Here is a 12,328-nt window from a genome sequence, read left to right as displayed (position 1 = left end):
CTTATTTCTAATACCGTACTCATGAAGAAATGAAAAAGCTGAACTCCACGGGCTTAAAATATTCAAATCTCCACTGCTTCTAGTCGATGACTCCAAGAGCAACTCATACCCATAGAACCCTGGGAGATATTGGAAAATTACAAACAATTTCCTTTTGTTTTTTTTTTCAGAAAGTAAGGAAAGGAAAAAGAAAGCATTACCTATACAGCACAGCGACTAGATAAACAACGAGGTGAAGCAAAACTCCAACTACGACACCGTAAGGAGGCAGGAGGGGTCCAGGGGTTGTCATGTCCGTGGGCCTGGCCCTGGGTGGACCCCAAGGGCTGACCATGACCCCTGAGGGGGAGAAAGGAGTGCTCTAGCTCTAAGTCAGACAGCAATATTCTCCAACCTTTGCCAGAAAGGATCGTAGTCTTCATCTTCCCTGGAGTGGTCCCTGGGAGTTCTGTTTTTTAACACCCTGGAGTAGAGAAACTGTGCTGCAAAATTCATTGTAATTCCTGGTGCAAAGCAAAGCTGGGAGACTGCGGGCAGGGGACACACTTGCCTGTGATAAGTGCCAGCCCTGCAATGCCTGGGTGGGAAATATCAGGTGACGTGCTGTAAGCAGCTCTCAGCTCTAGCTGCAGGGGGAAGTGCCTTTGAGAGAGATGGCTGCTGCTATTTAAAGAGATTATTTCAGAGGCCAACCTGTCCTTGTCAATTTGAGTCAAGGCCTGGATTATGCTTGGGTGACGCTCTGTTAGCAGGACACTTGAAGCTTTAGTTACTTACTGCTTAGCTGTGGAGCATGATCTAGCCCTGCTGTAGTGCCCGCGATTTAACAGCATGCGCTTGGGTAGGCAGGCAGCAAGAAAGGGATGCCTTTTTTGTGGTGGTTGAGTCACCTGCAGGGATCCTTTAAGGCAGCACCAAGGGACATGGGTTTTTGTAACTGAGGTGCAGAGGAGATCAATTACTTTGTTCAGGTCTTCTCTTGGCACAAGTCCTTGTAGCAGAAAAACAGAGATATCCAGATCGTACAGACAGAAAATTAAAGATCTTTTAGGGAAAAGACTGCAGCAGCGGAAGTTAAAAAAAAAAATCTAAATTTGTTCTTCATTGCCCTGAGAGAGTGTTAGCAAAGGCAGTGCCACATTTCCAGATGCAGGATGGCTGTGCAGTGGGGATGGGGGCAGGAGATCCTTCTGTGGTTCCTCTCTGGAATACAGCCCTGATGGAGCACAGGCTCCAGGCTGCTTGGGGACTGGCGAGGTGTCCCTTTCCAGGTATCAGTGGTCCCTCAGTACCCTCTGCTTTCTGCTGAAAGCATACAAAATCTTAACCTCCAAGACAGAGAAGAGGCACATCATAAAATCTAACCCAAGCTGTGACCTAAGCCTCCCAACAGAGTACTGTAAGAAATATTGTAATCTGCTTTATATGGGGGAGTCAGAATAAATGAACAAATAGTCTTCTGGGATCTCTAGGAAACTCTGAGCTGTGCTGGTGGCGCCTTCCCTACACTGGCGTGGCAAACAGGTCCATGCTTCCCCAACTTCATCAGTACAGATGAAGCTTCAGATTCACCATTTTTTCCTGTCTCTCCCACCCAAACCCCCTTTATCCTTCCTTTTCCAGGTGATGGATGTGCAGGTTGTGGAGGTAGCACGTGCTACACGTGGCCACAACCCAGCAGCACGCTGCTGCCAGGAGTGAAGAGACAAAAAGGCAGTCGGCTGCTGCCAGCAGTTGCAGCTCTACCCCAGAGTGAAGTTCAGGCCAACTTCACCGTTGCCTTGAAGCACGCAGAGAAGGCACGTAGAGTTATTATGTTGCTCGTAACGCATCTGAAGTGCAATGGTGGGCAGGAAAGGGAACTTAAAATAGTGAAAATCGCAATGCCTAGCTTTCAAGCGTCTGGGAGTCCAGACTGATGTGCTCAAGTCTTGACATGAATTCAGCTCCCCACAAAAGGAGGCCCTGATCTATGATTGGCACTTGTAGACCACGCAAAACCAGTAAAAGGATTTTGGGGACCATTTGGCCAAGCAGTTGGAAACAAATTCACCAAGCTCTTTCAGCACAGGAGTATATGAAGCATTGAATTGCTGTCCTTCTGAAACACTCCCAAACAAGCAGCCCACTAGGGAAAAAGGATATTTGGAAATTTCTGCTGTAGATTTAGGCCCACGTCAAACATTCATTCAAAGCCCTTACCTAAGTGTGTGCTGGAAACGCTGACTGTGCAGTGTCTTAGAAGGTACTGCATCACTGTTAATTGCTGTAAGTTAACTATGACCGTTTCCTGAGCTGCTTATTTCCTTAATGAGAGATAAACAGTTAAACACACACTATTATTAGATGTGTCTTCCTTTCATTCTTGCCTGTCAAACTTCATTGTCCTTACAAGCTTCTTACACTTTGTCCGCCACTTCATGTATCCACCTTCATTATCTGTGCAGACAGAGAGGATGGCCGTGCAGCACTCCTCCTTCCTCTTTCTAGAGCAATTGGATTTTGTCACCTTTCACAGGCACTGGTTTTTTAGTATCTGTGTGTCTTCGACTAAGACATCTTTGTTGTTACTTGAATCCTTTAAATAACTCAGCCACCTTCATCTAGGAAGTTAATCTGGTCTCCTACTTCTTCCTAATTTCCTTCTCCAGGAAATTCCTATTTATTTCCTTTGTCTTTGCTAATGCAATTATTAGTAGGAGTTGGCAGATCTGCTGCTGCTGTCCAAGAACCAGAAGTCTCCAGCAGAAGGCAATACTCCCGTAAATGACATTTTTAGGGGCAGTCTCACATCAAAATACTTATGCCGGGGATGAAGTTAAGTACATATTTTATGCTTTTTGATTCAAGGTATAATACACTTCAACTAGATTAACCCATAGTTTAACAGCTAGTACAAAAGCAGTATGATGGAACTTACAGCTTCTTCCTGAATTCATTGCCTTTACAGACATTTTTTCCAAGCAGAGTGCTGTGATTGTTAGAGGAGCTTTGCAGCTGACAAGGTGGATGCAAGCAGTGAAAGCCACAGCAGTGGGGTGTCACACAGCCTCCTTCCCACTGCCACCGAGAGCATCTGGTCAGGTGTGGGGAGGGAAGCCAACCCCTGTTCCTATGGTGCCGTCTACTTCATTTACATCAAAAAGCACACTAGTCATGGTAGACCAGTTATGCATTTGAACTAGTTGGCTATAAAGGCTACATCCTATTAGTGATTTCCCTGACACCATCTGTCAATTCCTGTTTCAGACTGCATGCCTCTGAATCAACTGTCTGCAAGGAGTTGTTGTCTGCCGCACTTGAAATTCCCAGGATGCCCTCATTTCTCTCTGGTTTTGCGCTTAATCAGCAAAAAACTTCTCTAGCGTATCGCCTTTTAATAACTGATCCTGCAAACCTTTCACATATAATCTCACTCTTGGCTCTTAACTTTGAAAAGCCAAATGCCTCAGCTAACAAACTGAAATACATTATTTTCATTATATGTATTCATCTTGAATAGGATCAAGCCAATCGCTATCAGCAGACCAAAACATATGGAGAATGAACAAGTTACCTAAGCGTCTAGGGATCGGTCCACTAACTGCTTGAAGATTTAAAAACATGGACCATAAGACTAACCAAAGAATTAACACACGAACAACAAAGTAGCTGTCCTGGGATAGGATGGGGCTGACTTTTCTATGCCTTTTGCATTGATTTGATTTGAGCTATAGCCTATTTGGGGACCCGTTATCTAACTTCCAAATAAGCCAAACTCTTCAAATAACCATTTTCCTACTTCTCTTAAACCATGACCTGGAACAATTTAATATAGCCACTTCCAAACCTGTTCATAGTGCTTCAAAAAACACCACAACAGGAAGGAAAAACTATCTTTCATCTTTGACTTTTTCCTTTTATATGGGGGGAATAGGTAAGATGTAATTACATTGCTGGTATTGTCAAGTGAAACCAAACACAATTGCCATGAAAACGTCAAGGACAATGCTAAGTTACAGGTCTTCCCCAGATCACATTTCTTTTCAAATCTAGTTTCTTATCTCCTCCCAGCTGCTCTTTGGTGGGTCTTAAGGGAAGAACGCCAGCACCTCAGTGCTGTATAGCTTTCTAAAGGTTTCATTTACATCTTCCATACTGCCACCACTCACACTTTTTGTGTTTATGCAAGGAAATCATCATTTATATCTCCACAGCTTTAGGCATACCTAACTGAGACCTCAGTAAAACCAGCCTCTATCAGGGGCACTGTATACATCTGAAATGGCAATTCTTGAGAAGTGTTTTTATCCACATCACGATACAATATTATTATCTTGTACTTAGATAATTTTGAGTCCAAAGGAAAAAAAAAAAACAAACCACACTTTAATCAAGGGACAGAATTGTAATTCAGTGCTCATGTGCTAGTGTGTAAGATCAAGGATTAGGACTGGAAAGAAGTGGAAAATTCAAGTCTCAGAATAACAGTTTTACATTCATCAGGTTGTATATCACTGCCTGCCTTCCTCCCTCAGTCCCTGGCACAAAAGCCATTAAAAGATAGAATAATGTGGAAAGTAACAGCTGCCTCTTTTCCTAGAAAACCTTCTAAACAAGGTTATGCTGCTTTTTCCCCAAACTGAAAAATAAAATAGGACCATTTTTCTGTGAAAATGGAAAACAGTGCTTCATTCTCTTGTAACCAGAGAGACCTCAGTTTGGACAGCACTGAGAAGAATAGCTATTACCATTGTAAATAAAGACTTCATTGAATTACAGAACTTGAAAGATGGTTTTGAAGGGTTAGCCAAGTTTTTCCCCACACTAAATAAAATTAATAATGTTTCCAACCTCAGTGAGAACAGCATGGGTGGGAAGCGATAGTCTATCCAAAGCGGAGAATTCTTTGCAGAATTTGACCAGTTGCAGAAGGAAAGAGGGTGGAGACAGTCTGCAGTTAAGCCAAGAAAAACAATAAAAGTTGTTCAGAGAGTAGCAATGCAGAAAACCAATATGATAATTTAGGATTATGCAATGTACCAATGCAAATGTGGTGGTAAACCACTATAATAATCAGTACGGATAAATAAATACAGACAATTGAAAAAGAATCACCATTTAAAAAAAAAGAAAAAGCAATGGACACCAAAAAGCTTCACATTTCCTTCTAATTTAGCATACTGCTTTAACTTCCTTCTCAGTTTCTGCATAGATCAATATTCAGAGAGCAGACCAGAGTTTCAGCCCCCAGTGTTTAGATAGCAGGTGACCCAATGGTAGTGAAATGTCATGTTCCTGTTTGTTATCTTTAGCGAGCTGAGAAAAAACTGACAAGGTAGATTGAAATCAGTGGAAACAGATCTAGCTTCCTCAAGCTGTATTTTGTAACGGCTGAGAGAAAGGACAGGCATCAATTCAAAGAACATTTTTGCTGGCACAAGGGGGTGGAGGGAAGCCTGGGTGTGCTTTGTGTGAAGTTACTATGTGGGACAGACTGCATTGGCTTATCAGACAAACATTTTGCAGAAAGCATGAGATATTTCTCAAGACAAAGAGCAAAACTTTACATTAAAGGTCCAAAAATGATCTCCCCAAAACAGTATTTATATCTATAAGAGGTCTAATTCTAAGATGTTGAACGAAGACATTTCAACAACTGAGCAAAAACTGGGAACGCCAGCACAAAGCTTGTGCTTTGCTGTTACAAAAAAATGCACACTCTCTACTATTGAGACTAAATAACTGATAAGAACCAGCAAAACATTTTGCATTGCTATTTGGGGTATTTAGCTCTGTAATATCCTGCTTATCTCAATTTCAAGTTGTAGGATAACATTTTTAATACATGCAGAGGCAGTAAATTAGCATTGCAGATGCATTAATGTATCCAATAGTCTATTCAAATCCACCTCACAAAATGATATTAATTAGCAAAGGCTATATCCAGATATTTTTAGGTAACATGAGATACCTTATGTTATCACTGACTCCAGCCTTTTTGTCTTTCTGGGTCTAAAGCATTGGTCACATGGTTGGGTTCACATTAGAGGAAAAGTGTGCCGGGTGAAGCCCATAGAGTGAATCCCTGAAAACAGGTAGTAGTTTGGCTGTGCAGAGCACAGCAACTGTGATAAGCAGCTTCACCTTCCACTATTTCAGATGGCACTAGAACATCACAGCAGCACCATATAATTTCAAAGTACTACTATAATCATTAACTTTATTTTCACTAGCAAAGATCACCAAGCATTCAAATGGCAAGTGAACATGAGCTGAAACACAATTAGGTTTTTTTTTTTTTTACAGACTTACTCTCAAAGGGATTGTGACTTGCCGTAGTCTGTAGACAACACTACATGATGCTTTCAGAGGTTTAAAAAGCCTTCGAAGATGTTTGACATGTCACTGCTTAGATATCCAACAGCAGTGAAGAATAGATGATGGTTTCTGCTGAACACAAATAAATGCTTCGCTGGGGTGCCATACACCATCCCCTCTCAGCATCGGCACTTTATATGAACTCCTCTGCTTCCCCGCCAGCCTAAGCACACTCAAGGTCAAGTACGTAACAGTTCGGTGTTTGTTACTTTGGCCTAGACTCTCATTGATCTAAATCCTCTTCCCTCCCCTCCTGCTGTGGCTAATTAAAACACTGAACTCTCGGTTGCAGTTCATACTGTGCTGGAGATCAGCTCCCCCGGGGCTGTACCCAGCCCAGCCCTCAGCTTTGTTGAGTGCCATTGTGGGAAGAGCAAAACGAAGGAGCCGCCTGAGCCGAAGACGGGGTGGGAGACGGAGCAGGTCCCGGGGTAACCCACTGGCCATGCAGACAGAAATAGCTCGCCTCACCAGCCGCTCGTGAAGCAGCTCCCTCGCTGCCAGGTGACGCTCACCCGCGTTAGCCAGCCTGCTCCCTGCGCTCCTTCCCCTGCCCTTCTGCTGGCCCGCTCCTGACCAACGCACCCCGTCTCTGCCTGGTCCTACGCTCCCTTTCCACCGACTCCATCAAGGCTGCGCAGTAAAGTCCCTCCCAGTGGTTGTTTCCTGGTGTTAGTACCTAACACCAGCAGAACACTTTCTGCACCCTGGACTGGCGTAATTTTTTCTTCTAAATTCAAACCACAGGCTCTTGTCCTATCAGCTTCTCCTAATTCACTTTCCTAACGACAGTTTAAAGAAAAGAGATTACCTCAGAATTATTTATAGCATCCTGATGATTCACATGACTTCGCTATCCTCACTTCTGATGATTCTTACTTCTTGAACGCATGCAATGAGCCCTCCTGCTACTTTTTTTTATCCTCTAATCTTCTATTTCCTCTTTTCTCAATGTTAATTAGAAGAGACCTTAGATAGTCACTGCTGTGAAACAGAAAATTATCCCTTCGTTATTGTGTAGATGGTGAAAAGTAGTATCCAAGAAGGAAAAAACAGAAAGCACTTAGAAATAATACAAAATGACATAGATGAATATCTGAAGTAAAAAATAAAATTTCTTTTATTCTTAAAATGAGTTCCAGTGGTGGGTCTGAATTAAAGAACAGTTGGGAGAGATAATTTGAAGCATTTTACTACATCTGGACAGAGTATTGTAACAGATATTTTAATATACATAGAGCCAACTGGTCTCTTAAAGCAAGATAGGATGTCCTAAAATCTGGCAGTAGCAACAGCATCCATGCTATTCTGATTTCCTACAAGGACTTTGTTTCAGGTGATAATTATTGTTCTTATTTGTTTCATCCTTAACACTAACTAGAATATCCATGCAGATGCAGCAAACTAATAGCAGGTGTAAACACCATCAGCTTCCCCCCTAAACACATATGGAACTGATCCCACTTCAAGGATCTCATTAGAAAAAAATTCAAAATAAGGGGTGGAGGACAAGAATCCAGAGTCCACATCTGTTTTCTAACAATCTGAATTAATGCTCTGCGTCCAGAGCTTCTGGTGCATGATACTCTTGTTGATCTATTTAATCGTTCATACTCTCACAAGGTTTTTCATGCCTTGCATCAACTTTTAATAGAAACTTTTTCAGGGGCACTTCTCTTCCCGTTCATGATTACACAATTTCCCTATGGCAACTACCACAAATCCTCCTAGTAAATAGTGGCATTATGGAAGTATTTAAGTTGTCTTTTAATGCAGTTTTGCAGCTGGAATTAAAGAGGTGGGAAGCCAGTACCATACAGTAATAGGTAGCTGTACTGTTGGGGAATCTTGTTGGACAGGATCCACCATGTGATTAACTACGTAGACAGCAGGATGAAAAAAATTCATACACATTCTTGTTCAGTCTCTGCCTAGAAGCATGTGTCGGAAGCATGCTTGAAGAAAAATTGCAGCTAAAGATGTGAGGGATCTGTAATAACAAAGAAACTACTACCATCCTGCTACAGTATTATATTTCCTCCGACACAAGTATTTTAAAAGCAGTCTTAACCTGGGATTTTTACTACATTGGCTGTAAAATAATACATGTACTGTAAATTTTCAGAGGAATAGCAGCGGAGTGATTAGCTTGGCTTCACTCTCTGGCAAGTCATTCTTTCCCTTGCATCTGTCCATGACCTTGTGGTAATTAAGAGGAAAGGAGAATAGGCTGACTAGTAATTGAAAATGGGATTTATTTCCAGCTGTTTCTCTGTTTCATTACATATCTCCACTACACAAGTCCCTCATATGGTAAATATTACCTATATTCAAAGGCTTCACATACATGGCTGATGCATTGCCTAATGGAGAAAGGTACACAGACGTGAAGTAACGCAGGCCTCTGTTTGTCATGACTCGTGTTCAGCAAGGTGCTATTCAACAAATGAATAGCTTCTCAGATATTAGCTGCTCCTTCACAGAATGAAAATGTTGGTCCAGTTTCAAGTAATTATCTCATTTAATTGGTGTGGTTTGCAATAGTGATCTGCTAAAGACACTAGCTGAGTAATTCTAATTTGGGAATAATCAAGTACTTCCCCATGAGTATTATTTTCTCAGATATTATCTGTCATGGACTCACAGATCTATTTCACATTTTTATGTGACTCAAATGGGTGGACGTTAAAGTTACAACAGCAAAGGCACGCAGCCTTCTGTAATAGAAAATGTAGCACGTATTATCAGATCACCATGTGTGCAATTCAAGACTGGGAGTCAAGAGTCTATTTCTGAGTCACTAATTTAGCTGGGAATATAGTTAATCCAGCTTTGTTAGGACAAAGTTTTCCTTTCTCTAAAATGGGCGGGCACACCGCCTACCATATTTCATAGGGGTTTCTGAGGCATGGACAGGCTTCATAAAATGCATGAAATCTATCAAATGAAAGGATCTAACAACTGGTTAAAAATACAAAACAAACGACATCATTCACTAATACTCCATGTGACCCACCTTTTCCTTCAGCTTTCTGATTCAGTTTCCTCGCAAATGGTTGCTCAGGAAGCTGAAGCCACAGATGCAAAACAGCCCGAAGCCATCAGATGCTTACCTAATGCTGGCAGACAGAATCCAGCCTAGTGTGTTGGCACCAAGACGACACAAGAGAGTCAACTCCTGTAGCTGACTCACTGTTGGCTTTAGGCGTAGTACAAAACGCATTGTTTTGAAGAAGGCTGGATCAGAGTTGTCTGCTCTATGACACATACATTTGTTAACTTCTCCAGGGAGGGTCCAATTAGAGACAGAGCTGATCTTGACAGTATCTCATACCATCAGCCATGTGATGTATTTTTTTTAACAGTGTCAAAGATTATGCCTTTATGACAGCAGTAGGAGAACTTCACACTTTTTGATGTCCCTTGCAAATCAAGGTAACAAACACTAGTGCAAGTTAATACATAACAGGCTGGAGAAGGGATTGCACTGGTACAGAACCTGAAGGTGTTCACACATTGAAGGCTGCAGCCCACAAGGCCTGTAACACCAATTCAGGCTGTACCATGAACAACAGAGACATGGAGGCTCAGTAGAGACTGTCAGGGATGTGGTGCTAAGAGTCACTACTATCAAAGGCTTTAAATGGCAATGCCTACTACACTCTGGTGAAATCACCACTGCAAGAGGCCTTTCATCTGTTCACCAAACAGACGTACTGGTTGCAGAGCAAGCTCCTGCTTCCCTTAGAAGCAGTCCACAAACTGCATACCTGCACTGTGGAAATCAACCTCTCCAGGTAACAAAATTCTCCTTCCACATCTATCCAACTACTGTTTCAACCCAGCAGCTAGAAACTGAGTAAATTGAGGGAAAATAATTGACCTCTTCTAAGAGGATCGTGAACCAAGCCTCATTTTACATAAGGTGTTCAACAGCCTCCAAGTAGCAAGAACTTCTGGTCATGAGCAGCTAGCAGATATTAAGCTTGTGATGAGAGCCCAAGGAATCTCCACAGTCCCTAATGGACACAAATCTTCTCCCAGGGGCAGGTAAGGCAGGACACACAAACCTTGCAATGATTTCATCATCCACCAGTGTTAAATCCAGGACAGAGGTTATTCTCTTTCATTTCCTTCTCTTCTGTATAAGGTGCTTTCCTCTCCCTACAAGGATGGGTTTTCTACCATATTTTTGTTCGCCGAAGTAATCTCCACTTAATTTTCTCTCTGTCTCATGTAAAGTCCCAAGGGACTGCAGTGCACTCCAACTTTTGCCAAGCGTATGCTCAGCTATATCCTCTGTCAGCCCATGCTGCAGGATTCCATACCCCGTAACAATATGATCTTTTTCACATGCACATATGTCCTCTGTCGACACATGCCCTTTGTTTATTCTGTTCCTTCTCCCTATGCACTCAGTGGGATCACTGTGCACTTATTTATTGCTTTTGCCAAGCATTTGACTAATCCAAGAAAGAGATACAGAAAGACTGTACAAAAAAAACCCACTCCCAAAATAGACTTAATCCTTATGTTTACTCTCCCTTTCACCAGACTGCCTGCTGGCAAAAATTCACATCCCTGTTCACTGGTATGCTTTTTTTGGCTGCTGGTATCTTGGGAACATCTCAACAGCTGGATTTTGTGCAAACCTATATTCATATGATCTCATTATATTCTCATATATGGACATTTCCAAGATGAATGTGCTGAAGAATGCTTTCTCTGATGGTAATCAGTTACTAAGTTTTCAGAAGACAAATAGGTTTGTATCATATTTTTTCTGCTGCTCTCAAATCTTCTGCTTAGCAGTTGAATGATTTCTGTCACACACCCTGGCTTTTTTGTACTTCATATTGCTAGTTAAGTTGTCTTCATCTGTAGCTTCATTATGAGTATTTATAAATAACAAAAGTCATCTTAGGTAATTAACCAAGATCATCAAAATTCTCAGGACAGGTAGTCCTACTGAAAACCAGAATCCCACTTGGCAGCAGTATTCTTTCTGGCTGCATTTCCCTGCAGTGGAAAAAGCTTCTCTCTCATTACAGAAACAACCCCTGGAGTATGATACTAGAGAAAACCCTCACTATTTTATTTAGTTCTCCATGGCTGTCGGACCAGCACCTCCCTGGTCAAACATAACACAATATGTAAAAATAAGAAGCAAGTGCCTTGGAGGGACTGAACTGTTCCAGGAGCCTGAGAGCAATTCAGGAGGAACCTCGAGGAAACGTGCTGTAAAGGGGGTGAGTGACCTCAGCAGGGGTGGTCTGGAATGGAAATTGCGTTATTTTTTATAGTGTGTTGAAGGGAAAACTGATTCAATGAATGTTCATTGCTTTTTAGTAGTATGGTATAGAGCACCACAGAGAGCATGCAGAAAAGCACCCACGAACAGGCTCCCTTTGCAACACAGAGAATGCACCGGGTGATGCCGCTTTAGAAAGGACAAAGGTAAAGGACAAACACATTCAGAAAACAGCAGCCAACATTTCATAAATATTCTTCTTCTGCCCCTCAGTCTCCTCTCTCCAAAGCGCAGACAACACACAGATTATCTCTCACTTCAAAAATCAAAAATCATAGCCTACCACATCAGCGTCTCATATTCAAACACAGAATAAAACTGAAAGTGGACTCACTGTTACCTGTCACAGTTCCTCTCTAGAGACCTGTTTATAATAAAATTAAAATTTATGTATTTTTTTCAGCAGGAACAATCAGACTTATTCTCAAAACAGATTTGTAAAAGTTGCAGTATTGCTACGTAGTGATTTAAGCCAAAACATCCAGAAAAACACTGCCACTCTAATCCTCATAGCCAATTTCATTTTTATTTCATAAAAATATTAGCTTACTAGCACCAGCCCTGAGGGCTCAATACACACCGAGGTTGCTCTGTGCCCTGTTTTGCTCAGTGCCTCAGCGAAGTTACCAGCTAAATTCCAATCACAGAATCTTTATT

The 12,328-nt window shown here is 41.8% G+C and overlaps 1 protein-coding gene across 1 annotated transcript in view; it reads right to left on the bottom strand.

Annotated features, from left to right (window-relative positions):
* Positions 1-334, bottom strand: part of LOC309589202 (L-threonine ammonia-lyase-like) — a gene marked incomplete at its 5' end in the record, with an annotated part of 28,436 nt that extends 28,102 nt beyond the window's left edge. The window contains one exon of the mRNA XM_082309152.1: positions 201-334. Within this exon, the coding sequence (XP_082165278.1) occupies positions 201-334 (134 nt within the window). The remainder of the gene's footprint in view (positions 1-200) is intronic.
* Positions 335-12,328: the final 11,994 nt, after the last annotated feature.

The sequence above is a fragment of the Platalea leucorodia genome (genome assembly GCF_965183815.1).
Source record: "Platalea leucorodia genome assembly, chromosome: 4".
Classification (NCBI taxonomy): domain Eukaryota; kingdom Metazoa; phylum Chordata; class Aves; order Pelecaniformes; family Threskiornithidae; genus Platalea; species Platalea leucorodia.
Note: the sequence above shows the minus strand (reverse complement) of the source record. Positions and strands in the feature narration are given on the sequence as shown.